At 50.3% G+C, this 17,234-nt stretch overlaps 1 protein-coding gene and 1 pseudogene across 7 annotated transcripts in view; one reads left to right on the forward strand and one right to left on the reverse strand.

Moving 5' to 3' along the window:
• LOC311530891 (zinc finger protein RFP-like) overlaps positions 1-17,234 on the reverse strand; it is a 181,845-nt pseudogene that overhangs the window by 62,225 nt on the left and 102,386 nt on the right. The window lies entirely within an intron of this gene.
• LOC311530794 (uncharacterized protein) lies at positions 8,767-16,942 on the forward strand. Of its 6 annotated transcripts, none has more exons than XM_084647701.1 (5): positions 8,767-8,989; positions 11,640-11,810; positions 12,278-12,404; positions 12,897-13,010; positions 13,320-16,942. In XM_084647701.1, the coding sequence occupies exons 2-5, from the start codon at positions 11,787-11,789 to the stop codon at positions 15,947-15,949; spliced, it is 2,895 nt and encodes a 964-aa protein (XP_084503827.1). In that variant the 5' UTR covers positions 8,767-8,989; positions 11,640-11,786; the 3' UTR covers positions 15,950-16,942. The 6 variants fall into 6 exon arrangements, with proteins under 6 accessions (XP_084503827.1, XP_084503829.1, XP_084503828.1 ...); XM_084647703.1 differs by having other exon boundaries at positions 13,323-16,942; XM_084647702.1 differs by having other exon boundaries at positions 11,727-11,810.

Genomic DNA, 17,234 nt, shown 5'->3' on the forward strand with positions numbered 1-17,234 from the left:
CACCAGAGCACCTGTCTGACCCGCAGCATCCCTGCAGCACAGCCAGGGCCTGGGCAGGAGGCCTGGGACGTGGGAGGGACAGACTGTGAACTGTCCGGGCATCCCAGAGATGCTGTTTGTGCTTCCCCAGAGCCCATAGAGTGGGGCTAAGTGTTTTCCTTTCACCTTTCCCATTGCTTCCTGATTGTTTTAAATTACTTGCTGGTTAGTAAATTCCACTTGTTCTGGGGCATAGACAATGGTCAGGGAAGAGATCAGGGAAGCATCCAGAGCGGAGAAAGTACCCAGAGTGGGTTTGCTCTAACCTGTGTCCTGAGTGGTCATAACCAGGTCAGGGGGCCGAGCCCTTCAGGAAGCCTGGGCCCTGTCTGGTCAGGGTTATAAGGACTTCGCCACACAGGAGAGTGGAAGGGGAGTGTCATAAATATAAAGGGAAGGGTAAACACCTTTAAAATCCCTCCTGGCCAGAGGAAAAACCCTTTCACCTGTAAAGGGTTAAGAAGCTAAGCCCTGGTCTACACTAGGACTTTAGGTCGAATTTAGCAGCGTTAAATCGATTTAAACCTGCACCCGTCCACACAATGAAGCCCTTTATTTCGACTTAAAGGGCTCTTAAAATCGATTTCCTTACTCCACCCCTGACAAGTGGATTAGCGCTTAAATCGACGTTGCCGGCTCGAATTTGGGGTACTGTGGACACAATTCGATGGTATTGGCCTCCGGGAGCTATCCCAGAGTGCTCCATTCTGACCGCTCTGGACAGCACTCTCAACTCAGATGCACTGGCCAGGTAGACAGGAAAAGAACCGCAAACTTTTGAATCTCATTTCCTGTTTGGCCAGCGTGGCAAGCTGCAGGTGACCATGCAGAGCTCATCAGCACAGGTGACCATGATGGAGTCCCAGAATCGCAAAAGAGCTCCAGCATGGACCGAACGGGAGGTACGGGATCTGATCGCTGTTTGGGGAGAGGAATCCGTGCTATCAGAACTCCGTTCCGGTTTTCGAAATGCCAAAACCTTTGTCAAAATCTCCCAGGGCATGAAGGACAGAGGCCATAACAGGGACCCGAAGCAGTGCCGCGTGAAACTGAAGGAGCTGAGGCAAGCCTACCAGAAAACCAGAGAGGCGAACAGCCGCTCTGGGTCAGAGCCCCAAACATGCCGCTTCTATGATGAGCTGCATGCCATTTTAGGGGGTTCAGCCACCACTACCCCAGCCGTGTTGTTTGACTCCTTCAATGGAGATGGAGGCAATACGGAAGTAGGTTTTGGGGACGAAGAAGATGATGATGAGGAGGAAGTTGTAGATAGCTCACAGCAAGCAAGTGGAGAAACCGGTTTTCCCGACAGCCAGGAACTGTTTCTCACCCTAGACCTGGAGCCAGTACCCCCCGAACCCACCCAAGGTTGCCTCCTGGACCCAGCAGGCGGAGAAGGGACCTCTGGTGAGTGTACCTTTTAAAATGCTATACATGGTTTAAAAGCAAGCATGTGAAAGGATTACTTTGCCCTGGCATTTGCGGTTCTCCTAGATGTAGTCCTAAAGCCTTTGCAAAAGGTTTCTGGGGAGGGCAGCCTTATTTCGTCCTTCATGGTAGGACACTTTACCACTCCAGGCCAGTAACACGTACTCGGGAATCACTGTAGAACAAAGCATTGCAGTGTATGTTTGCTGGCATTCAACCAAAATCCGTTCTTTATCTCTCTGTGTTATCCTCTGGAGAGTGAGATATAATTCATGGTCACCTGGTTGAAATAGAGTGCTTTTCTTCAGGGGACACTCAGAGGAGCCCATTCCTGCTGGGCTGTTTGCCTGTGGCTAAACAGAAATGTTCCCCGCTGTTAGCCACAGGGAGGGGGGAAGGTTGAGGGGATAGTCACGCGGTGGGAGGAGGCAAAATGCGACCTTGTAACGAAAGCACATGTGCTATGTATGTAATGTTAACAGCAAGGTTTACCCTGAAAGAGTGTAGCCACTGTTTTATAAAATGTGTCTTTTTAAATACCGCTGTCCCTTTTTTTTTCTCCACCAGCTGCATGTGTTTCAATGATCACAGGATCTTCTCCTTCCCAGAGGCTAGTGAAGCTTAGAAAGAAAAAAAAACGCACTCGCGATGAAATGTTCTCCGAGCTCATGCTGTCCTCCCACACTGACAGAGCACAGACGAATGCGTGGAGGCAAATAATGTCAGAGTGCAGGAAAGCACAAAATGACCGGGAGGAGAGGTGGAGGGCTGAAGAGAGTAAGTGGCGGGCTGAAGACAGGGCTGAAGCGCAAATGTGGCAGCAGCGTGATGAGAGGAGGCAGGATTCAATGCTGAGGCTGCTGCAGGACCAAACCAGTATGCTCCAGTGCATGGTTGAGCTGCAGCAAAGGCAGCTGGAGCACAGACTGCCACTGCTGCCCCTCTGTAACCAACCGCCCTCCTCCCCAAGTTCCATAGCCTCCACACCCAGACGCCCAAGAACGCGGTGGGGGGGCCTCCGGCCAACCAGCCACTCCACCACAGAGGATTGCCCAAAAAAAAGAAGGCTGTCATTCAATAAATTTTAAAGTTGTAAACTTTTAAAGTGCTGTGCTTAAAGTGCTGTGTGGCATTTTCCTTCCCTCCTCCACCACCCCTCCTGGGATACCTTGGTAGTCATCGCCCTATTTGTGTGATGAATGAATAACGAATGCATGACTGTGAAGCAGCAATGACTTTATTGCCTCTGCAAGCAATGATTAAAGGGAGGAGGGGAGGGTGGTTAGCTTACAGGGAAGTAGAGTGAACCAAGGGGCGGGGGGTTTCATCAAGGAGAAACAAACAGAACTTTCACACCGTAGCCTGGCCAGTCATGAAACTGGTTTTCAAAGCTTCTCTGATGCGTACCGCGCCCTCCTGTGCTCTTCTAACCGCCCTGGTGTCTGGCTGCGCGTAACCAGCAGCTAGGCGATTTGCCTCAACCTCCCACCCCGCCATAAACGTCTCCCCCTTACTCTCACAGATATTGTGGAGCACACAGCAAGCAGTAATAACAGTGGGAATATTGGTTTCGCTGAGGTCTAAGCGAGTCAGTAAACTGCGCCAGCGCGCCTTTAAACGTCCAAATGCACATTCTACCACCATTCTGCACTTGCTCAGCCTGTAGTTGAACAGCTCCTGACTACTGTCCAGGCTGCCTGTGTACGGCTTCATGAGCCATGGCATTAAGGGGTAGGCTGGGTCCCCAAGGATACATATAGGCATTTCAACATCCCCAACAGTTATTTTCTGGTCTGGGAATAAAGTCCCTTCCTGCAGCTTTTGAAACAGACCAGAGTTCCTGAAGATGCGAGCATCATGCACCTTTCCCGGCCATCCCACGTTGATGTTGGTGAAACGTCCCTTGTGATCCACCAGAGCTTGCAGCACTATTGAAAAGTACCCCTTGTGGTTTATGTACTCACCGGTTTGGTGCTCCGGTGCCAAGATAGGGATATGGGTTCCGTCTATGGCCCCACCACAGTTAGGGAATCCCATTGCAGCAAAGCCATCCACTATGACCTGCACATTTCCCAGGGTCACTACCCTGGATATCAGCAGATCTTTGATTGCGTGAGCTACTTGCATCACAGCAGCCCCCACAGTAGATTTGCCCACTCCAAATTGATTCCCAACTGACCGGTAGCTGTCTGGCGTTGCAAGCTTCCACAAGGCTATCGCCACTCGCTTCTCAACTGTGAGGGCTGCTCTCATCTTGGTATTCATGCACTTCAGGGCAGGGGAAAGCAAGTCACAAAGTTCCATGAAAGTGCCCCTATGCATGCGAAAGTTTCGCAGCCACTGGGAATCGTCCCAGACCTGCAACACTATGCGGTCCCACCAGTCTGTGCTTGTTTCCCGAGCCCAGAATCGGCGTTCCGCAGCATGAACCTGCCCCATTAGCACCATGATGCATGCATTGTCAGGGCCCATGCTTTCAGAGAAATCTGTGTCCATGTCCTGATCACTCACGGGACCGCGCTGACGTCGCCTCCTCGCCCGGTATCGCGTTGCCATGTTCTGGTGCTGCATATACTGCTGGATAATGCGTGTGGTGGTTAATGTGCTCCTAATTGCCAAAGTGAGCTGAGCGGCCTCCATGCTTGCCTTGGTATGGCGTCCGCACAGAAAAAAGGCGCGGAACGATTGTCTGCCGTTGCTCTGACGGAGGGAGGGGCGACTGATGACACGGCTTACAGGGTTGGCTTCAGGGAGCTAAAATCAACAAAGGGTGTGCCTGTACATCAAGGAGTATTTCAGGCAGGACTGCACGGAGGGTTCCAATAAGAAATGGTGCACCTAAGTTATCGTTGTTATTGGAAAAAGGAGGTTAGCCTGGCCTCTGATTGATACATGGCTAGATTTACCTCGCTGCACCTTCTCTGTGAGTGACTGCAGTGTGATCTAGACAGGGGAGGAGGCAAATGAGTACAAAACAAATCTGGTCTATTTCTTGTTCTGACCCACTCCATCTATCTTTTACATCTTTGGCTGGCAGCAGACGGTGCAGAAGGACTGCATGCCATCCACATCTCATGGCTGCTCGGCAGAAGATGGTACAGTACGACTGCTAGCCATCTTCATCTCTTGCCTGCCTGGCATAAGATGGTACAATACGACTGCTAGCAATCCTCATCTCTTGCCTGCCTGGCAGAAGATGGTACAGTACGACTGCTAGCAGTCCGTATCGCCTGCCCGCTCACCATAAGACAGTTCAATAGGACTGACTGCAGGACTAAAGAGAATGACCTGCTCAAGTCACTCCAAATTTAGTCCCTGCGCCCATGTTTGCCCAGGCGCTCCTGATCGACCTCACAGAGGCGACCAGGAGCACCTCAGACATGACGATGATGGCTACCAGTCGTACTGTACCGTCTGCTGCCACAAGGCAAGGGGTTGCTGCTACTGTGTAGCAATGCCGTACCGCGTCTGCCAGCACCCAGGAGACATAGGGTGACAGTTACCTGAGCGGGCTCCATGCTTGCCGTGGTATGGCGTCTGCACAGGTAACTCAGGAAAAAAGGCGTGAAATGATTGTCTGCCCTTGCTTTCACGGGGGGAGGGAGGGAACGGGGGCCTGACGATATGTACCCAGAACCACCCGTGACAATGTTTTAGCCCCATCAGGCATTGGGATCTCAACCCAGAATTCCAATGGGCAGCGGAGACTGCGGGAACTGTGGGATAGCTACCCACAGTGCAACGCTCCGGAAGTCGACGCTTGCCTCGGTACTGTGGAAGCGCTCCGCCGAGTTAATGCACTTAATGCACTTAGAGCATTTTCTGTGGGGACACACACACTCGAATATATAAAACCGATTTCTAAAAAACCGACTTCTATAAATTCGACCTAATTTCGTAGTGTAGACATACCCTAGGATAACCTCGCTGGCACCTGACCAAAATGACCAATGAGGAGACAAGATACTTTCAAAGCTGGAGGGGGGGAGAAACAAAGTTTCTCTCTGTCTGTGTGTTGCTTTTGCCGAGACCAGAGCAGGAATGCAAGTCAGATCTCCTGTAAAGAGTTAATAAGCAATCTAGTTAGATATGCCTTAGATTCTGTTTTGTTTAAATGGCTGATAAAATAAGTTGTGCTGAATGGAATGTATACTCCTGTTTTTGAGTCTTTTTGTAACTTAAGGTTTTGCCTAGAGGGATTTTGAATCTGATTCATGTTTTGAATCTGATTACCCTGTAAGGTATTTACCATCCTGATTTTACAGAGGTGATTCTTTTACTATTTTTCTTCAATTAAAATTCTTCTTTTAAGAACCTGATTGCTTTTTCATTGTTCTTAAGATCCAAGGGTTTGGGTCTGTGGTCACCTATGCAAATTGGTGAGCATTTTTATCAAGCCTTCCCCAGGAAAGGGAGCATAGGGCTTGGAAGGATTGGGGGAAAGACGTTTCCAAGCGGGCTCTTTCCCGGTTATATATTTGTTAAATGCTTGGTGGTGGCAGCAATAAAGTCCAAGGGCAAAAGGTAAAATAGTTGTACTTTGGGGAAGTTTTAACCTAAGCTGGTAAAAATAAGCTTAGGGGTTTTTTCATGCAGGTCCCCACATCTGTACCCTAGAGTTCAGAGTGGGGAAGGAACCTTGACAGGAGACCTCAAGGTGAGGCAGGCTCTGGGTGAAGGGAGTGGGAGCGAGGACTCAGATCCTTCTGCTATTTGATTCCACCCAGGAGGTGTTTAAGTTAGGAAAGTTCCCCACAATAGCAGGACCATTTCCCCACTTACCTCAGCGCATGTTTAGTGGTTTCCCCTAAAGTTCATTCAGTATTTTAGAAAAATGTGTCACCCATTCCCCACACTAGATGGAAGATGGTCCCTCCCTTCTGTCCTCAGTACATCTGCTGAAGCCACTGCCCTTCACCCTGCCCTTATTAGCAGTAAAAATCTGCTGACTGCTATTTACAGGGGTTAAAAAGGGGCAAAAGGGGTGAATTGGAGCAGGGGGGTGGCCAGGGTCTGCGTAGGGGGTGGAAATTGACTGATTGGGGGGGTCAAGCAGCTGGAGGCAGCATTAGGAGAGGGGCTAAAAGGCAAAATCAGGGCTGGGGGCGTGGAGCAGGAGTTAAGCTTGGGGTGAGGTGCTGGCAGAAGGTATCAGAGGGCAAAACCCGGCACAGGCGGGGGCACGGGGGGTAACAGTTACCCCAGTGGGACTGAGACACCAGTGCTTGCAAAAATGTTGGGGGGCAAAGGGGCTTTTTAATTTCCCCTCCCACAGACAGCACCTCTCAGCATGGGCTTCCCAGGGCTGGGTTCTTAAAGGCACAGGCATCCCAATGCCTAGTCAGTGCCGCTCCTCTTGGTCTGATCTAACCCACTGAGGCTATGTCTACACGAGAAAGTTCAAAGCGCTGCCGTGGGTGCCAGTGCTCCTGGTAATCCACCTCAACGAGGGGATTAGCTCCGAGCACCGGGAGCTGAGCCTGTCCACACGAGCGCTTTAAAGAGCTCACACTTGCTGCGCTCAGGGGGGTGATTTTCACCCTCCTGAGCCAGCAAGTTAGAGCACTTTAATTTGTCAGTATAAATAATCCCTGAGACTTAATTCAGTGAAACATTTTACATATATCCCCTCAGAAACAAAGAATCCCTTATCACTGTATCTGATTGCATAGAGTCTCCTCGCAGTTGTCTTGTCTGTTGCTGGGATTCCCTGAATTCCCTGAATTTTTAAATTTAATTTTTTTTCTTCTCAGTTTAGAGCTCACTGAATTTCTGGCCTAGTGTCAAAACTTTTGGAGTCCAGCCACCAATGGGGATTGCATTGTTGCAACTGTTATTTTGCCTCTCAGTCTAGCCCTGAGTGTTTTTCCTCATGCCACTGTGTACAACTTGATTCTCAAATATTGAATAAAGGCAGTATATTAGCTCGTATAATGTCTTTCTCCATGGAAAAAAATATATTGTAATGACTGCCATCATGGGTCAGACCAATAGTCCGCCTAATCTAGTATCCTGTCTTGTGAGAGTGATAGTGATGTGCCCCATGAGGGTTAATGTGTATACAGGGCCTTGTACCGTACAGGGCCTTGTACCATCCAGAAACATATGCAGCTGCGACAGGTCCTACTTTGCTAAAAGAGGCCATCTGATGTAGCTAATTTCTACAGAGAGCAGTTTCTCACACCACAGGTACGTGAGACTGCTATCTGTAGGAATTAACTTCATCAGATTGCAGTGTTACAGATAGCATTTTCACACCCATATACGTGTAAGAAATTGCAACCTGCAGGGATGTGCTATCTGTAGGACCAGGCTACCTGCAGCAGCGACAGGTCCTACGATGCTAACAAAGGCCATCTGATGTAGCTAATTGCTGCAGAGAGCAGTCTCACCTACCTACAGTGTTGAGAAACTGCTATCTGGAGGAATTAGCTTCATCAGATTGCAGTGCTGCAGGTCTCCCATGACCTTCTCATAAACAAACTATGGAAATGCCACCTAGATGGAGCTAAAATAAGATGGGTGCAAGTGATTCACAGGCTGAAAGGGCTGAGTCAGGCTGAAAGGGCATAACCAGTGGGGTTCTGCAGGGATCAGTTCTGGATAAGTTTCTATTCAAAATCTGAATGAATGATTGAGATAATGGCACAGAGAGTACAATTATAAACTTTTGTGAATGATAACAAGCTGGAAGAATACAAAATGGGAAACGACTTCCTAGGAAGGAGTCCTGCGGAAAGGGATCGGAGGGTCATAGTGGACCACAAGCTGAATCCGAGTACTGTGGAAAGGGACCTATGCAAGAAAACAGACCGTCACTCTGGGATATCTCTCCTCTGGGCTGATGAGCTCTCAGCTGGAGTAAAAATTGGAGAGAGGCCAGAGAAGAGAAAAAAAAATTAAGGTTTAGCAAACATGACCTGTGCGGGAAGGAGCCTCTGTTTACAAAAGCTGTTTCTTACAATCTACACATAGAAATAACTGCTACAGGGAGCGAGAGGGAGAGAGCGAGCGAGCACTTTTCTACGTGTAGCAATTTCACCTACACTGCAGTGGAAGAAGCTGCTGCCCGTAGGCATTTCCTACATCAGGTAGCAGTTTACTACACTAGCAGTTTCTTACCCTCCACTACCTATCGGTAACCGCTCCCGGTAGCACATTCCTAGGCGGAGCACTTGAAAACAGGACACCTGACACAGAGAGGGGAGGCGCAGCCTGACGGGTTGATCGCTAGGACCCAGGAGCGGCTGGGGGGCGGCTCTGGGGGGAGCGATCGCGGGGCTCAGCCCGGCCCAGGAAGTGACTCGCAGCCGCTGCGGGGACTCTGGCTCCCGGCGAGATCCCCGCGCCCCGGCGGCTGGTGCTGGGAGCCCGGAGCCCGGGCTGCAGCCGGGAGAGGGGAACCTCCAGCCGGGCCCTGCCCGCTGCTCCCCGGGAGCCTCTCCCAGGGCAGAGCCCCCAGCCCGGCCAGGGCCCCTTCCCGGCCCGGCCCCTGCCCCGGGGGGCCCCGCTCGGAGGGAAGGTAAGAGAGACCCGCCCCCCCCCGTCACCCCCAGGCCGCAGGGGGCGGGTTTGGCCCCGGGCTGCTCCCCGTGGATGGGGGCTGCAGATCAGAGAGATCTGAGGGGGGCAAATAGGGAGGGGCAGAAGGTTGGCAGGGGCTAAACTGGATGCAGGATGGGGGGCCCCAGCTGGGGGTCGGGGAGGGAGCGGGGCCCAGGGGCACAATCGGGGGGGGGGGGGGCAGCACAGGCTCTGGATCTGGGCTGGCGGGGCCCTGATGCACCCCCTGGCTTGAAGGGGTTTCCATCCTATCCAGGCTTTACAGTTTGGTTCAATGGCTCTCAGCCCCCCTGTTATAAATATAAAGGGAAGGGAAACCACTTTTCTGTACACAGTGCTATAAAATCCCTCCTGGCCAAAGGCAACATCCTGTTACCTGTGAAGGGTTCAGAAGCTCAGCTAACCTGGCTGGCACCTGACCCAAAGGACCAATAAGGGGACAAGAAACTTTCAAATCTTGCAGGGGGGGGAAGGCTTTTGTTTGTGCTCTTTGTTTACGTGGTTGTTCTCTCTTGGGACTGAGAGAGGCCAGACAGAAATCCATCTTCTCCAACCCATCCTAATCCAAGTCTCCAATTTTGCAACCAGTATAAGTACAGGCGAGGCCGGATTCGTTTATCTTTTGTTTTATGTGAATTTTCCCTGTGTTAAGAGGGGGGTTTATTCCTGTTTTCTGTAACTTTAAGGTTTTGCCCAGAGGGGGATCCTCTGTGTTTTGAATCTGAATGCCCTGTAAAGTATTTTCCATCCTGATTTTACAGAGATGAGTTTTACCTCTCTCTCTCTATTTTTTTTTAATAAAATCCTTTTTTTAAGAACCTGACTGATTTTTACATTCTTCCAAGATCCAGGGGTTTGGGTCTTTCATGATTTTGTAACCAATTGGTTAGGATATTATTCTCAAGCCTCCCCAGGAAAGGGGGTGTGTAGGGTTTGGGGGGCTATTTTGGGGGGAAGACGTCTCCAAGTGGTCTCTTTCCCTGTTCTTTGTTTAAAACATTTGGTGGTGCCAGCATACTGTTCAAGCACAAGGCAAAGTTGGTACCTTGGGGAAGTTTTTAACTTAGGCTGGTAAGAATAAGCTTAGGGGGTCTTTCATGTGGGTCCCCACTTCTGTAGCCTAGAGTTCAGAGTGGGGAAGGAACCTTGACACCCCACTGTACAGATTGTTTCAGCCCCCCTGCCTGGGACTAGGAGCTGGGAAGAAGAACGAGGTACAGCTGGTGGGGGATGAATCTAGGGCTGGGGGAGGCAAGTCCCCCTCCCAATGCAGGGGCAGGACCCCAGACCCTGAGCACCCCCAACATCTCCCCCAACCTGCTGAGCATGTGGCCCCAGCCTTCCCGGTCCTGGGGCCCAGGGAGGGCACATGGCCCCAGCCTGAACCCCCGGGGGCAGCCTAAGGAGAAGCCTGACATGCTCCTCACAGGGGCCGTGCACCCCACCTCCGCAGTCAGCTGTGACTCTCAGCCAGCTTGGAAAACAGAAGGGTTCATTGGTCGCTGAGAAAACAGTGTGGAACAGAGCTTGTTAGCACAGAAATCAGGAGCATTCAGCAAAGTCCATCTTGGGGGGAATCCAGAGTCCCGAGCCCTGGGCTCTCCCCGCTGAGCCCCAAATCAGGAGACTGACCCACTTCCAGCCCCACATCCTCAGAGACCTCAGGATACAGAATTTTGGCCATTCTCTGTGACCACGCAGCCACTCTGCAGTGACACCTGTCCTCTTGAGGTCTCCGCAGTAACCACTCTCCTGTATCCCACCAGCTTGATAGTTGAGTAATACATGGGGAAACTGAGGCACACACTCACTATTCAGAGAAAAAATTAAGAACATTCCCCCTTCATCACACCCCTCTGAGACCAGCCCCAGGGGCACTTTCTCAGTGACTGGAACCACTCTGACCATACCAGCCCCTGAGCCTGAACCTCCAGGTGACGGAGAAAGGGTTGGAGCTGGGCAGGGAAATGACTGCACAAAGAGCTGATTTCAGGGACTGGCTGGTGAGTTTGGCCTACAAGGGGAGGGGCTCCCTGTGTCTGTGAGTACCAGAGCTCCTGCCCTCAGTGACACAGCCAGCTTCAAACCCCTGTTACCAGTGTCAGTGGCTGAGCTGCCTAATGAGAGCAAAGGCCTATGGCAATGGGACAGTCACCCGTTCTCCCAGGTTGAGGGAAGAAGATAAAAAAGGAGAGCGGAGAGACTTGAAGGGCAGCAGCAGCAGCAAGAAGTGGGGAGGGAGGTTCCCAGCTCCCAGCCCTGCCCAGATCCATTCCCTGCTCCCCCGGGGCAGTCCGCTCTCCTGGGAACAAGAGCAGGGGCTGAGAGAGGAAAAGCCAGTTGCTCGCTCTGCTGAGCACCGCACTACACTACGGAGGGAGACGGGGGAGAGCTAGAGGGGGTCACAATACACTGTGGGGCAGTACCCTGAAGTGACTCCTTTGATCTGCTCTTTTTCCAGCATTTGGCTCGGAGATGCTGCTCTGGGGAGGTTTAGAAGGGACGTGGTGGGTTAGTTCTAAGCAGGGGGGGCTGGCCGGGGAGGTAATGAACTAACTGGGTTTGTTCCCAGCATGGCAGAGTCATAGAATCAGAGCATCTGTCTGCAGGGAGAGAGCCTGGGGGGAATCGGGGAGTGACATGGACTCCATCCAGCCCCTTATGAAACCTGCCCAATCTTCCTGCTCCTCCGACAGGCTGAGGAATCGCACGTTTCGCTTCAGATTGTCCCATCTTGCAGGGGACAGGGCAGGGAAATGGCTGTGACGGAGCCAGCTCAGGTAGGGGATTTTCAGGGAGCTTTTGGTGGTGGGGGAGGGGCATCGTAGAGGGCCCATTGACGGGGGGAGGGAGGGGAAACAATCCCCCATTTCTGAACCAGAAAACACCCCCCTGGGGAGGGCTGGGAAAATGGACCAGACTCCCAGTGCTGGAGCCTGACCCACTGACCAGAGGCTGCTGTGAAATACGAAGGGAAGCTGTCAGGATTCCTGTCCCTGTCCCCGGCTCGGAGCTCTGCTTTCCGTCTCAGCCTATGGCTGGCAGGCGAGTGGGAAATGAGAAGACCCTGCCCTGCTCCATGTGCTGGGGGGACAAGAAGCTCTCGCCGTCTCCCAGCCCCTGGAGCCTTCTGGCTGCTCTGAGCAGGGTGCGGGGAGGATTCTGCTTCTCTCTCCGTCCTACCCCATGACTAGTGGGATTGTGGCTGGGGCAGCAGGTGCTGAGTGGGGGATTCTTGTTGTTTCAGATGCCGGTGACCTTCGAGGAGGTGGCTGTGTATTTCACCCAGGGGCAGGGGGCTTTGCTGGACCCTGGTCAGAGAGCCCTCTACAGGGATGTCATGCAGGAGAACTACGAGACGGTGACCTCGCTGGGTAAGGGATTCCTGGCCCCTTGGTTATTGGAAACTGGGGAGGTCTGCGTGTCTGACACCCTCATCATGCTCCAATGAGAAGAGGGTGTCAAAACATAAGGCACATACTAAATCATCCCCACCCAACCCCCATAGCTTGCATGGTGGAGAAGCCGTGCATCGTCCTGTCTGTGTTGTTTCTCGGTCGTACACAGAATCCCTCTTCTCTCTCCTCCTTGGGAACAGCTCCAGCCATGTGGAGGGCTCTGGGCTTCGCAGGTTTAGAAATAGGCAGGGGTTTAACACGAGAGCTGGGTGTGCATCACAATTGCCCTCACCTCCTCAGACGTCTGCCTCCCCCGAGGGGGCTCAGTGACCATGTTCCCGTCCTCTTAGATTCCACTTTCCCCAGCACAGCACTGGGACAGGTGTCACCCATGGAATATCCTTTCTGACAGACGATCTCTCAATCCTCCACAAACCCTGATCTGGTCTGATTTCACTCCCTGCACAGGATTTCCCCTTCCCAAACCTGGCCTAATCACCCGGCTGGAACGAGGGGAAGAGCCGTGGGTGCCCGATCTCCAGGCCTGTGAGGAAAGAGAGATCCCAAGAGGTGCCCACACAGGTGAGCACTGACATACACATCATCTGGTGAATGAAAGAAAAAGTTGAGAATCCCAAAAATGACATATTAGTAAGTGCCCTCAGTTCCTTCCTCATCTCACCCAGAGCAGGGCTGCAGGCAGCAGATATCACTGACATCGCTTCCCACAGGTCCTGTTCACTGCAGGAGTTTCCTTCCCAACTGGGAAGTGGAGGCAGAATCCAATTGCTCCATCTCTCCAACCTTTAGTATGTTGGGTTTTCCCTCGGTTCTATTCCTCTTAATTTCTCCTCAGCAGAATGACTCCTGTCTGCATTGTCTCTCTCCCAGCAGGAGATGAGAGAGTGAGTGAGAAGAAGGAGGAGAATCAACATCAGGAAATTCCTGGGCACGGGGAACCACAGGGGATTTTTGTGGGAAGAGCTGAAGGGAATTTTTCCCAGTGCTTGGCACAGGGAGAAGCCTGGGGAAATTGGCAGAGGTCAAAGAGGCTGCTGGGAAACCACTCAAGGGAGCAACTGGATGGATCTATTATATGTGGGGAAGGACACAGGGATCCCACAGCCCGGCAGACAACCCCCAAGGAAGACAAACGCAATGAATGCCTCGGTTATGGGAAAGGATTCATTCTGAGACCGGCGCTTCTTACGCTTCAGGCAATAAATACTGGAGAGAAAACACTTCAATGCTTGGACTGTGGGGAAAACCTCAATAAGCGCTCAGATCTTACTAATCATGGGAGAAGCCACACGGGAGAGAAACCCTCTGGGTGCCTTGAGAGCAGGAATTGTTTGAATTTGAAGTCAGCACTGATTACACATCAGCTAAACCACACAGGAGAGAGACCCCACAAGTGCTTAGACTGTGGGAAAAAATTCGTACGAAGGTCAGGCCTAATTAAACATCAGAAAATCCACACTGGAGAGAGACCCCATCAGTGTTTAGACTGTGGGAAAACTTTCATACACAGGTCAGACCTTGTTAAACATCAAGCAGTCCACACCGGAGAGAGACCCCATAAGTGCTTTGACTGTGGAAAAAGTTTCACACAAAGGCCAACCCTTCTTAAACATCAGGTAATCCACACAGGAGAGAGACCCTATAAGTGCTTGGACTGTGGGAAAAGTTTCACATGGCGATCAGCCCTGGTTACACATCGGAGAATACACACGGGAGAGAGACCCCATAAGTGCTTAGACTGTGGGAAAAGTTTCATACAGAGGTCAAACCTACTTAATCATCAGGCAATCCACCCTGGAGAGAGACCTCATAAGTGCTTAGACTGTGGAAAAAGTTTCACAGAAAGGCCAACCCTTCTTAAACATCAGGCAATCCACACAGGAGAGAAATCCCACAAGTGCTTAGACTGTGGGAAAAAATTTGTACGGAGGTCAGGCCTAACTAAACATCAGAAAATCCACACAGGAGAGAGACCCCATCAGTGTTTAGACTGTGGGAAAACTTTCATACACAGGTCAGACCTTGTTAAACATCAAGCAGTCCACACCGGAGAGAGACCCCATAAGTGCTTAGACTGTGGAAAAAGTTTCACAGAAAGGCCATCCCTTCTTAAACATCAGCTAATCCACACAGGAGAGAGTCCCCATAAGTGCTTGGACTGTGGGAAAAGTTTCACATGGCGATCAGCCCTGATTACACATCAGAGAATACACACGGGAGAGAGACCCCATAAGTGCTTAGACTGTGGAAAAAGTTTCACAGAAAGGTCAACCCTTCTTAAACATCAGGTAATCCATACAGGAGAGAGACCCCATAAGTGCTTGGACTGTGGGAAAAGTTTCACATGGAGATCAGCCCTGGTTACACATCAGAGAATACACAAAAGAGAGAGACCCCATAAGTGCTTAGACTGTGGAAAAAGTTTCACAGAAAGGTCAACCCTTCTTAAACATCAGGCAATCCACACAGGAGAGAGACCCCACAAGTGCTTAGACTGTGGGAAAAAATTTGTACGGAGGTCAAACCTACTTAATCATCAGGCAACCCACACGGGAGAGAGACCTCATAAGTGCTTAGACTGTGGAAAAAGTTTCACAGAAAGGCCAGCCCTTCTTAAACATCAGGTAATCCATACAGGAGAGAGACCCCATAAGTGCTTGGACTGTGGGAAAAGTTTCACATGGAAATCAGCCCTGGTGACACATCAGAGAATCCACACAGGAGAGAGACCCCATAAGTGCTTAGACTGTGGGAAAAAATTTGTACGGAGGTCAGGCCTAATTAAACATCAGAAAATCCACACAGGAGAGAGACCCCATAAGTGCTTAGAATGTGGGAAAAGTTTCATACAGAGGTCAGACCTTGTTAAACATCAAGCAATCCACACCGGAGAGAAACTCCAAAAGTGCTTAGACTGTGGAAAAAGTTTCACAGAAAGGCCAACCCTTCTTAGACATCAGGTAATCCACACAGGAGAGCGACCCCATAAGTGCTTGGAGTGTGGGAAAAGTTTCACATGGCGATCAGCCCTGGTTACACATCAGAGAATACACACGGGAGAGAGACCCCATAAGTGCTTAGACTGTGGGAAAAAATTTGTATGGAGGTCAGGCCTAATTAAACATCAGAAAATCCACACAGGAGAGAGACCCCACAAGTGCTTAGAATGTGGGAAAAGTTTCATACAGAGGTCAGACCTTGTTAAACATCAAGCAGTCCACACCGGAGAGAAACCCCATAAGTGCTTAGAATGTGGAAAAAGTTTCACAGAAAGGCCAACCCTTCTTAAACATCAGATAATCCACACAGGAGAGAGACCCCATAAGTGCTTTGACTGTGGGAAAAGTTTCACATGGAAATCAGCCCTGGTGACACATCAAAGAATACACACAGGAGAGAGACCCCACAAGTGCTTAGACTGTGGGAAAAAATTTGTACGGAGGTCAGGCCTAATTAAACATCAGAAAATCCACATAGGAGAGAGACCCCATAAGTGCTGAGAATGTGGGAAAAGTTTCATACAGAGGTCAGACCTTGTTAAACATCACAAAATCCACACCGGAGAGAAACCCCATAAGTGCTTATGTTTATAATGTTATATATGCTTATAATGTTTTTCTATGTTTTCATATCTATTGATTTCTCTCACAACAAAGAATAGAAAGTGTACAGTGCTCACTTTATATTATTTTTGATTTCAAATATTTGTACTGTAAACATGCAAAACAAAAATAGCGTTTTTCTGTTCCCCTCATACAAGTGCTGTCGTGCAATCTCTTTATCAGGAAAGTGTAACTTAGAAACATAGATGATTTTAATTATATAAGTGCACTGAGAAATAAAGCAATTAAAAAGTTTAAAGCCTAGAAGTCCACTCAGTGCTACTTCTTTTTCTGCCACTCGCTAAGATAAACAAGTTTGTTTACATTTACGGGAGCGAATGCTGCCTGCTTCTAATTTATGATGTCACCGGAAAGTGTGAGAAGGCGTTCCCATGGCATGTTTGTAGCTGGCAGCGCAGGTATTTAAGTGCAAGATATGCTAAACATGCCTATGTCCCTTCATGCTTCGGCCACCATTCCAGTGGAGGATGCTCATTTAAAAAAAATAATGCATTAATTCTATTTGTGACTGAACTCCTTTGAAGAGTTCATGTTTAGCTATTCCACCTGGAAGCAGGCAGGGCACACCCTGACTGTTTTGTAGAAGCAATGCACACATTGCTCTATCCAAGGACAAGGGCTAGATATGAACCATGAGAACTTGATTGTTTGGACAGCAACTGTGGGAGGCTTTCTTAGCCTGGGCTCAAGGCCTGAGAACCAGGATTGTAGTAGATAAAGGATGGTAACTAAGTATATTAATCAACGTCATACATTCCTTTGGGTAGCAGTGTGTAATGCTTAGGGGGAGAAATATAATAAAAGGAGAAGGTGGAAGGCGGGGGGGCAGAACAGCCCATCTCCGCTGACCAGCCTGTTTGCTTGCATAAAGCTGTGTTCTGTCTGATCATTGAACCGCCACAACTGGCGCCCAACGTGGGGCCCTCAGCACTCACCTCGCCCGGCAAGGGTTTCAGACGCGTCACTCATCCGCTTCGTGGATCCCGGTGAGTATTTTTTATTGTGGTAAGTATGGGAAGCTCCCTCTCTGCTTTGCAAGTGCAACACCGCAATGAGCTGCAGTATTTGCTGCGTAAGGCTCAGCATGACTGCCCGGCTCGAGCACTTACTCTCCTGCTACAGGAGGTGCGTGCCCAGTGCCCGTGGTATCCTGAAGCCGGAA

This window comes from Lepidochelys olivacea (assembly GCF_965140295.1).
Source record: "Lepidochelys olivacea isolate rLepOli2 genome assembly, chromosome: 14".
NCBI classification, from domain to species: Eukaryota; Metazoa; Chordata; order Testudines; family Cheloniidae; genus Lepidochelys; species Lepidochelys olivacea.

What these genes read in the sequence shown, in the direction of transcription:
- LOC311530794 (XM_084647701.1), top strand. Translation starts at nt 11,787, where the DNA reads ATGGCTGTGACGGAGCCAGCTCAG. An exon ending in CTGTGACGGAGCCAGCTCAG is followed by an intron (nt 11,811 to 12,277) that starts GTAGGGGATTTT and finishes TTGTTGTTTCAG; the next exon opens with ATGCCGGTGACCTTCGAGGA. An exon ending in CCCAAGAGGTGCCCACACAG is followed by an intron (nt 13,011 to 13,319) that starts GTGAGCACTGAC and finishes TCTCTCTCCCAG; the next exon opens with CAGGAGATGAGAGAGTGAGT.